The 9,572-nt window shown below is 41.3% G+C and overlaps 1 protein-coding gene across 1 annotated transcript; it reads left to right on the top strand.

The window, feature by feature from the left end:
- Positions 1-1,839: 1,839 nt before the first annotated feature.
- On the top strand, positions 1,840-6,475 carry LOC311237574 (uncharacterized protein). The gene is made up of 4 exons (XM_084325526.1): positions 1,840-2,313; positions 2,935-3,127; positions 3,284-3,370; positions 3,592-6,475. Exons 1-4 carry the CDS (start codon positions 2,092-2,094, stop codon positions 4,926-4,928), a joined length of 1,839 nt encoding a protein of 612 aa, XP_084181652.1. The 5' UTR covers positions 1,840-2,091; the 3' UTR covers positions 4,929-6,475.
- The last annotated feature ends 3,097 nt before the right edge of the window (positions 6,476-9,572 follow it).

Here is a 9,572-nt window from a genome sequence, read left to right as displayed (position 1 = left end):
TCCCTCCTGTGCCTTCTGAGCTGATAGCAGTTATATCAACACACTGGCTCAGTTCAGCAGGAACAGGAGTCCAGTGTCAACACACTACATTTGGGCATGATGACTATCATACAGACGGATCAACGGAGAAATTGTTTGTAAGAAAAGGTTGTGCAGTGCCCAGAGATAGTGTAGCGGTTAAGACTCCTGTCTCTGGGGGACCACATGTACAGTACCCCTGCTGGCTTGGGATAGAATCCTGGCCGAAGTGCCTCGCCTCCTCTGTCTCATTCAGTACAAATAATAAGGGGAAAGTCCTCTAAGGCCATGTCCAGACTAAAACGATTTTGGTCGTTTTAGGCAAAGTATTTGATCATTTGCATCGTTCCGCCACACGGAACTGGCAGCCTGAAGACGGTACTTGCTGATACCAGCTTTCAGAAGAGCATATACAGTGGAAATCCACAAGGAAATAGGTGATCAGCCTACTTATCGCTGTATTCTGATACTCCAATCCAATTTTGTGAGTAGAAATGTATCATCATCTTGTATCATCTATTTATCACAATGAAACCTGTTGTATTGCATTCCATCCTCTACTATAGTAATAAATGGGATATTCTACCGTCTGTCATGTTGGATGTGTTTTTGTTCCACATATTAATTCAAAGTAACTAGGCTTTTGTTTATATTTACATTTAGTCATTTAGCTGATGCTTTTATCCAAAGCGACTTACAAATTGTGTACAACAAGTCAGCAGGAGGGGAACATCTCTGGCAGCTAAGGGTAAGTGTAAGTGGCATTGTTCATCAAAGTGTCAAACTTGAATGGTACATAGTAGTATAGACATATTAGCATAGTAGGTACTGGTAGTAGTATAGGCATAGTAGCATAGTTAAAAAAAAAGTTATGGTTAAAGTAAGTAAAGCAAAAAAGTATCAAATATCCTGTTCAGTTCTGGACTTCACAGTCGAAAAGAGCAATATTTGAATGAATGAATTGCACTTTAATCAATACAGAGTTCTCTAAAATACCATGATAACTGCACATGTTATAGGTTAACATGTTTCATAGTTTCCAATAATGAAAACTACTCAAATAAGTAGTCCAACTTACGCAGGCCTATCTCAAAACCATATTAGGCTTCTTAAAGGGGAACATCGCCTTAATTCTAGTTTACATTCACATTTACATGTAGTCATTTAGCTGATGCTTTTATCCAAAGCGACTTACAAGTTCTGTACGACAAGTCATCAGGAAGGGCACAAATCTATCAGCTGAATCAGTTTAGACCTAAACTATTGCATTAGCAAACATTGCAACATGAAATAAACGTGGGTCATCTTAGAATATTAGTTATATATATATATATATATATATATATATATATATATATATATATATATATATATATATATATATATATATATATATATATATATATATATATATATATATATATATATATATATATATATACCCAAATTACCTTTATTCTATGGTAGTGTTTTCAGTTCTGAAACAACATGTAGCCATATATCCCCTGGGTGCTCTCAGTGTCACCTATATTTCTCAATTCATTGTCTATGGAGAAGTTCTAGACTCGATGACATCACAAATGTGAATTTTAGCATTGTAGTTGTTGGATTTTGGAGAGAGTTGTTCATGTTTTCTCTCTCTTTTAATTATTATTATTTTTAAACTATCTTGCATAGGAATAACAGGTAGGCCTATGCATTTTGTAAATGGGTGTAGTTCCCCTTTAAGTAAAAAGTACCCCTGTGATAGGGTATTCGGCGTCTGGTTCCAGGCCTACGTTTCAAACAGTTCAGTCGAGTTTCATATTTGGAAAATAATTAAGAAATGATGACTATATAACTAAGTAAATGTTTCTTGCTCCCCCCCTCGGTTTCTCATTTAACGATAGGAACAGATGACTACTAGGAACTATTCTACTATTTGTTTCCCGTCGAACTGTAAACACGAAGCAACAATTGATGATCGACAGTTGACCAGACAACTTGCCTAGCGTCTTCTGTGTTGTTAGCCAGAGAGCTGTTTGTGCAGCTCGAGTGTGTCCCACTTTAGCCAACGTCGTTTAATCGTTAAGAATGTTCAGTTACGAGACTTTTCAGACACAAATGACGGCTGTTATGGAGGCGTTAGTAGACGCAGCAGTTACGGAGATGGGGAGACTTCTTGACGAGTGCTCAGCCTTGGCAATGCAACGTTGTTCAGCCCTAACTTCACACATAACGTTTGTGAAAAATGAAGAGGAGGATAGTGAAATGACTTTGCTGGAGGGAACGCAACAGTTTAATAAAGCCATGACTGTGAGTACACACACACTAACTTACTAACTAACGTACCAATTTAGCTGAGAATAGTCACTGAAGTTACTATTTTGTTGCTAAGCAACACCTAGGCACTTTGTCTGAGCCAGATAGTCTCCAAGCTGTGATGTGGTCTTAGCCTTCTGGAACTATGTTGCCTGGCAACATATTGAACACGCTATGTGGCAAAGCCATGTTGATACATTGGGGGTTCATTGTCAAATCTGTCTTTCACGCTCAAAACGAATAATTCTGAGCATGCTACCTTTGGCTAGCTTGGTTATCATCTAGGGGCAGAAGGCTGGCAGTGGTTATCATAATCAAACAAGTACAGAATAAGTCTGGAACTTTTAGGTCTCATGCACCAAATGGAGAATTTATATTTCACAACATTCGTTTTAGTTACACTAAATAAAATTGTATCACTGACTGGGGAGGCTTAAGAGACCCCTCATTGTTGGAACTACATTTTTCAGATACCTATATGGCCTGATATGTTGAGCTCAGTGTGTTAAGCTACACACAATGGGTCTTGACTTTGATTGTGATATGATTCCTATAGTATGCCCCAGTGTTGCCCCACCCACTTCACTCTTAATTTTTTTACCCATCATTTTACAGAATACATTTTTATCCCTCATGGAAACGTGGAGCAAAGGTGCAGTGGAGAAAATGTCACTGCTGTTGAAAGTGTCCATGACTGAAACTGAGTCGGGCAGTGCTGATGAAGAGAGAGAGCGAACCGCGGTGAAAGACAAGACCCCGAGGAAGAGGGTCAGCCCAAGAGCAGGGAGAGCAGATGGAGCAAACAAGAGTAAGTGTGGGCTAGCTACAATAGCAGGCTGTAGCAAATATCTACCTTAGTGTCAGTTTCGTTGTAGTACAAAGTATATTGTGTGCGCTTTTGACAACAGCTTGCCCAATCTTTGCACATAGAATACATTTACATTTTCTTCATGGTCTAATATAGAATCACCTACCAAAAGCTCCTGTCGGAAGAGAAAGAAAAACGAGGGAGGATTGAAACCAGCAGGAGCCAAAAAGAAAATCAGCCAAGGTGGGTTCAACTTGCGCAGTCAATTTGTAAGGTGTAGACTTTATCAAACTACCACACTCAACATAGTTCACCGTTTTCAAACAGACATCTCGACAAGAGTTTGGGTATTATGTACCAAACAAAATTTTTTGTTTGTTTGTTTTGAGCAATGTAACTTGTATGGGGTTTATGCATTTTCCACAAATATGCCCAATAGTCACATTGTCTCTTACTTGTTGCAGCTGAAGGATCTGACGTTGCCAGACAAGAAGATGACAACGCTGAGAAACTAGACCTTCAGACCTCGTATGCAGACTCCGTTTCAGACCCTGAGAAACAAGACCTTCAAGCCTCGCACACAGACTCCCTTTCAGACCTGACTGACCAGGACTCTGACCCTGCTCTTGAAAGCCCAGTGGCAGCCACAAACACACCTAAGATCAGGAAGAAGAGGAGCAAGATAGGACCAATCAAGTGTCCCTCTTGTGATAAAACATTTGCACAGAAATGTTGGTTCGATAGACATTTTTTGAGCCACTCAAAGCCCCACCTGTGTGCGCAGTGTGGGAAGCGGTTTGCCAGGCCGGAGGGGCTCGTAGCACACGCAAGGCGGCACAGCGGGGAAAAACTCTTCAAATGCTCCGATTGCGGGACAGAGTTTGCCTACAAGAGTACTTTCAATAGACACATGCGTCAGCACAAATTTAAGAAAATGTGCACCCATACATGCACCTTTTGTGAGGGGGAGTTCCCAGGTGAACTGGCACTTCAGAGGCACAAGTGCTCTGCCCTGGGAAAGACCTTCAGCTGCTCTCTCTGTCCGCAGACCTTTGAGTGCAGACAGAGTTTAGCTGACCACGAGAACCTACACTCGGGAGACAGGGATTATGTCTGCGAGATATGCGGCGACCGCTTCTTCTCCTCCTCCTCCCTGTCCACTCACAGGGTAACTCACATGCAGAAGGAGAACTGCTGTGACGAGCTTGGCCTCGGGTGCAGCGACGCGCGCGTCCTCCAGAACCACCTGAGCAAACACACCGGAGAGAAACTCTTTAAGTGCGACGTGTGCGGCAAAGGCTGCAGTCATCTGAGTGCTCTCAAACACCACATGCTCACCCACACGGGAGAGAGGCCCTACGTCTGTGAGATGTGTGGAAAGCGCTGCGGTCACGCGAGTGCACTTCAGAACCACATGAGAATCCACACTGGACAGAAACCAGGGCAACGCCCGGTTTGTGAGTTGTGTGGCAAATATCTCAGCAGTATGGTCAAACTCAAATTCCACATGAGCTTACACACGGGGGAGAAACCTTACACCTGTGACATATGTGGCAAGAAGTTCCGTAACCCGAGCAACCTCCGAAAACACAACATCACTCATACGGGGGAGAAGTTATATGGTTGTATCATTTGTGGTAGAAGGTTTACCCAGTCGGGTAGCCTTAAACTGCACAGGCTAATCCACACAGGGGAAAGGCCATATCGTTGTCCGATTTGTGGTAAAGTATATACCCAGCTGTCTGTGTTCAAGAAACACCAAATGGTTCACCTGCCACCGCAATCAGAAGTACAGTCTTGAGGAAACTGAGGTAGAAATGGGAAAGAGGTGTGAACTCGACAAAAACTCAGCGACCCGACAAAATCATAAAAGACTTGCGACTCGATTTTGACTTTAACACCAATGACTTCACTTGGACTTGGGCCTTATGACTTGAAACTCTCCCAGTGCCCAAAATGTAAAGGAATCATGCCATAAAAAGTGTAAAGCGAATCAACTTAATTTCCCTGATTACAGTTCCTTTTTGGGCCAATCCGTCAGCCGCCAATCAAATTGTGTGAGCAGAGAATGAAGTTGTGTGTCAGTGCAGAATCATCTAAATGTAATATACTACTAACTATTACTCTGATCGCTTTAACATTTGTAAAGAACGCATTAGGGCTTGTTTAGAACTCAAAACTCAAAGTTTCAGACTTGTGACTTGAGACTTGCCAGTCTTGACTCTGGACTTTAGAGTTACTTGGGACTTGATCCCATCTCTGGAAATGTGTACATGTCTGCTCTTGTGTGAGGCTGTTATCAAGCATATTAGGGATGCAAGGACTGCAGTTGCAAAGGTAGTGTTGAGTATGTTTTTGTTTTGCTTTAAAGTTTGCATACACTGGAGAGAACATTGTGAGAATAGTTTCTGACAGAAATACATGACAAACCGCAAAGACTGTTATTAAGTCAAAATACGTGTCATGACATGTATGAATGCATTCTTCTCAAACCCGAGCAACCTCCGAAAACACATCACTCATACGGGGGAGAAGTTATATGGTTGTACCATTTGTGGTAGAAGGTTTACCCAGTCGGGTAGCCTTAAACTGCACAGGCTAATCCACACAGGGGAAAGGCCATATCGTTGTCCGATTTGTGGTAAAGTATATATACCCAGCGGTCTGTGTTCAAGAAACACCAAATGGTTCACCTGCCACCGTACAGTCTTGAGGAAACTGAGGTAGAAATGGGAAAGAGGTGTGAACTCGAGTCACATGACTTCAGAGACCTGACAAAATCATAAAAGACTTGCGACTCGACTTTGACTTTAACACCAATGACTTCACTTGGACTTGGGCCTTATGACTTGAAACTCTCCCAGTGCCCAAAATGTAAAGGAATCATGCCATAAAAAGTGTAAAGCGAATCATCAATTGTGCGAGCAGAGAAGGAAGTTGTGTGTCGGTGCAGAATCATCTAAATGTAATATACTACTAACTATTACTCTGATCGCTTTAACATTTGTAAAGAACGCATTAGGGCTTGTTTAGAACTTTCAGACTTGTGACTTGCCAGTCTTGACTCTGGACTTTAGAGCATATTAGGGATGCAAGGACTGCAGTTGCAAAGGTAGTGTTGAGTATGTTTTTGTTTTGCTTTAAAGTTTGCATACACTGGAGAGAACATTGTGAGAATAGTTTCTGTCAGAAATACATGACAAACAGCAAAGACTGTTATTAAGTCAAAATACGTGTCATGACATGTATGGAATGCATTCTTCTCAAATGTAAGACATTTTCAAATCTTTCAACTTTTTCTGTAAATAATTTTTATGTATTCTGTTGATTAACGTGATTGTTACCAAAACGAAGAAAAATAAAATTAAACTAACATAGATATCACCATGCCTATTTTATATCTCTATGCAAGTATTTACTTTATTTATTGTTTACTCCGTCATCGAGCTACTGTAGGTGTAGCTCTCAATTGAAGGACATTTTCCACGTGCGTGCCTGAGGCGTGGTTTCTGGCCATGTGACATGTGCGCCCAATAGCGTGACGAGCTGTGTCTTTGCCCATTTCCACGTCAAACAGCCTGCAAACTACCTGGCGTTCTATCGCCATGCTCTAAGACAAACTAACCTTAACCAACTTCGAAAGAGTGCCTAAGCTTAACCGTCGAAAGAACTTGCCGTCACGCTCTAAGACAAACTCTAACCTTAACCAACTTCGAAGAGTGCCTAAACTTAACCAGTGTAGAAACTGGCGTCGGCCAATCAGAGAGCGTCTGCCAGAAATGCGGCTACCTTTGGTAATCACGCGTGCCTGAGAACTTCAAAAGGAAGCCACTTTAGGGCGGAAGGTTTTCAGGACTGGACCTACTTTTGTGTTTCGTCATTTCCGAATGGTGACTTGAATTGAGAAAGTGGACTATTATGATATTTTTTCCCCCACAATAAAATATTGTAAAGCGTTTTTGACTGTTGAAAATAATCATAGGAGGATGTTCTTCAAATAGTTGTGTATCTGCCATGGAAGTAGCAGTAAGTGCAGCAGTTAGCGTTAACGTTACGGAGATGTTTCAGGAAGAGGACCATTCATTTCGGAATGGTAAATATACGCTATGCTAGCTGTCGGCGCAGGCGCATCAGGCACCCAACGCCGAAAATATAGCTGTGTTGACCAGTTTATAAAAAATATTGTAAATGTTTATTATTAGCAACGCCGAGCTTTCAAACCCTAGCGTTTGCCTGTCCGAAACCCCCGTGCAACTGTGAGTACCTTTGAAATTGCTCTGCGATACTTGTACGAGAAGCGTTTTGATAGAGAAAAGCGAGACATACTTAATTTTACATGGTTGACAAGGGACTGTGTTCACTCGGCGCATCACAGTCACGAAAGGGGCTAGCTGCTGTCTCGTATCACATCGTCGCTGGCTGTCATGATATGTCATGGTGGTCGCTATCATAGATATAGTCGGGTCGCGCTTTAACTATAGGCTAGGCTATATTAAGTTACAGTAGCCTAGTTATTATTGATGACTTATTCTGGTCTGTTTTTGTCAATTCCCTTGCCTCCCCACCCTCTTCTTGTTTGAAGTATAGAAAGTAGTAAAAAGTAGGCTATGGGCTATGGCCTAACAACAGGAAACATTCATGCAATTAATTGGCAACGTGAATGATCTATACCAGCGGTTCTCAACAGGGGTAAACAAGAATACCCTGAAGACTCTGGCAGGAGCACTCATTCAAGGGTACTACGACTATGCTTGCACCTCATGGTACCAAAGCACCTCAAAGGCGCTAAAAACAAAATTACAAACATCTCAAAACAAACTGGTCAGACTACTGCTTGACCTTACTCCTAGAACCCACCTCACCCCTGCCCACTTTGACAACCTAGGATGGCTTAGAGTAGACGACAGAGTACAGCAACTTGTAATGGGCCTGGTCTACAAGATACACTACATACACGACCAAGGTACCCATGTACATGTCAAAATACTAACCAAAGGTCAGTGAATACCACGATCACAACACCAGAGGGAGCTCCACAAATCATGTTAAACCCAGATTCGGCTCAAACAAGGGACTAAACACATTTCACAATTATGCCACAATGTGGAACGCCCTACCCAAAGCTGTAAAGGAATGTGAATCACTACCCACTTTCAAAACCACTCTCAAAGAACACCTACGGGAGACTGCAATTCGAAACTGGCCCCTGTAAATGTCCTAACCCAACCCCCTCCAATGTACAGTAAATTACCTAGTATGGTTTTGTCAATATTCCAATGTACAGTTTTGCTTGTACAGTTGTACAGAAATGTCCACTGAGTGAACGAGTGCTTATCTTCTGTATTTATTTATATTTTTTGAGAAATGGTAACTTGGTGATCCTTTTCTGTGAAATGGTCACACTTATCCAAATATGCTATTTTTATGGAGAACAGTGCAGCTGCAACAGATAGCACTTTAGTGATCCTTTTCTGTATTTAAAAAAAAATACATGATTTTCAGTTTTTGAGAAATGGTCACACTTATCGAAATATGCTATTTTTATGGAAAAGAGTGTAGCTGCAACAGATAGCACTTAGTGATAATTTTCCGTAATTTTATTTAAAGAAATATGCTATTTGATTTACTACTACAAGCAGTGTAATGTCAACAGTACTAAGCCATTTAGACCTGAAACACCTGTTAATAATGCATTATATAGCCTGCATATACACACATGTTTCCCGGTTTCTTAAATAAACATTATTTTGAAAGCAAGCACTTTTGTCATCATTGTAGCAAAAAAGACGGGACCGGAAAAGTCTTTATCGTATGTAGGGGTGCCCTGGAATATTTTATTGAACACAGGGGTGCCTTGGCAGCTGAAAGGTTGAGAACCCCTGATCTATACCACTTGGCAACATGAACAAATGATCTAATACCGCTTGGCAGCGTGAATCATTTATCTAATACCACTTGGCAACATGAACCAATGATAGATACCGCTTGGCAACATGAACAAATTATCTATACCGCTTGGCAACATGAACAAATGATCTAATACCGCTTGGCAACATGAACAAATGATCTATACTGCTTGGCAACATGAACAAATGATCTATACCGCTTGGCAACATGAACACATGATCTATACCACTTGGCAACATGAACACATGATCTATACCACTTGGCAACATGAACACATGATCTATACCACTTGGCAACATGAACAAATTATCTATACCGCTTGGCAACATGAAAAAATTATCTATACTGCTTGGCAACATGAACAAATTATCTATACCGCTTGGCAACATGCAGAATGAGCTATACCGCTTGGCAACATGAACAAATTATCTATACCGCTTGGCAACATGAACAAATTATCTATACCGCTTGGCAACATGAACAAATTATCTATACCGCTTGGCAACATGAACCAATGATCTATACCGCTTGGCAACAT

Source organism: Notolepis coatsorum (assembly GCF_963971535.1).
Source record: "Notolepis coatsorum genome assembly, chromosome: 11".
NCBI classification, from domain to species: Eukaryota; Metazoa; Chordata; class Actinopteri; order Aulopiformes; family Paralepididae; genus Notolepis; species Notolepis coatsorum.
This window is presented reverse-complemented; position numbering and strand designations above follow the sequence as displayed.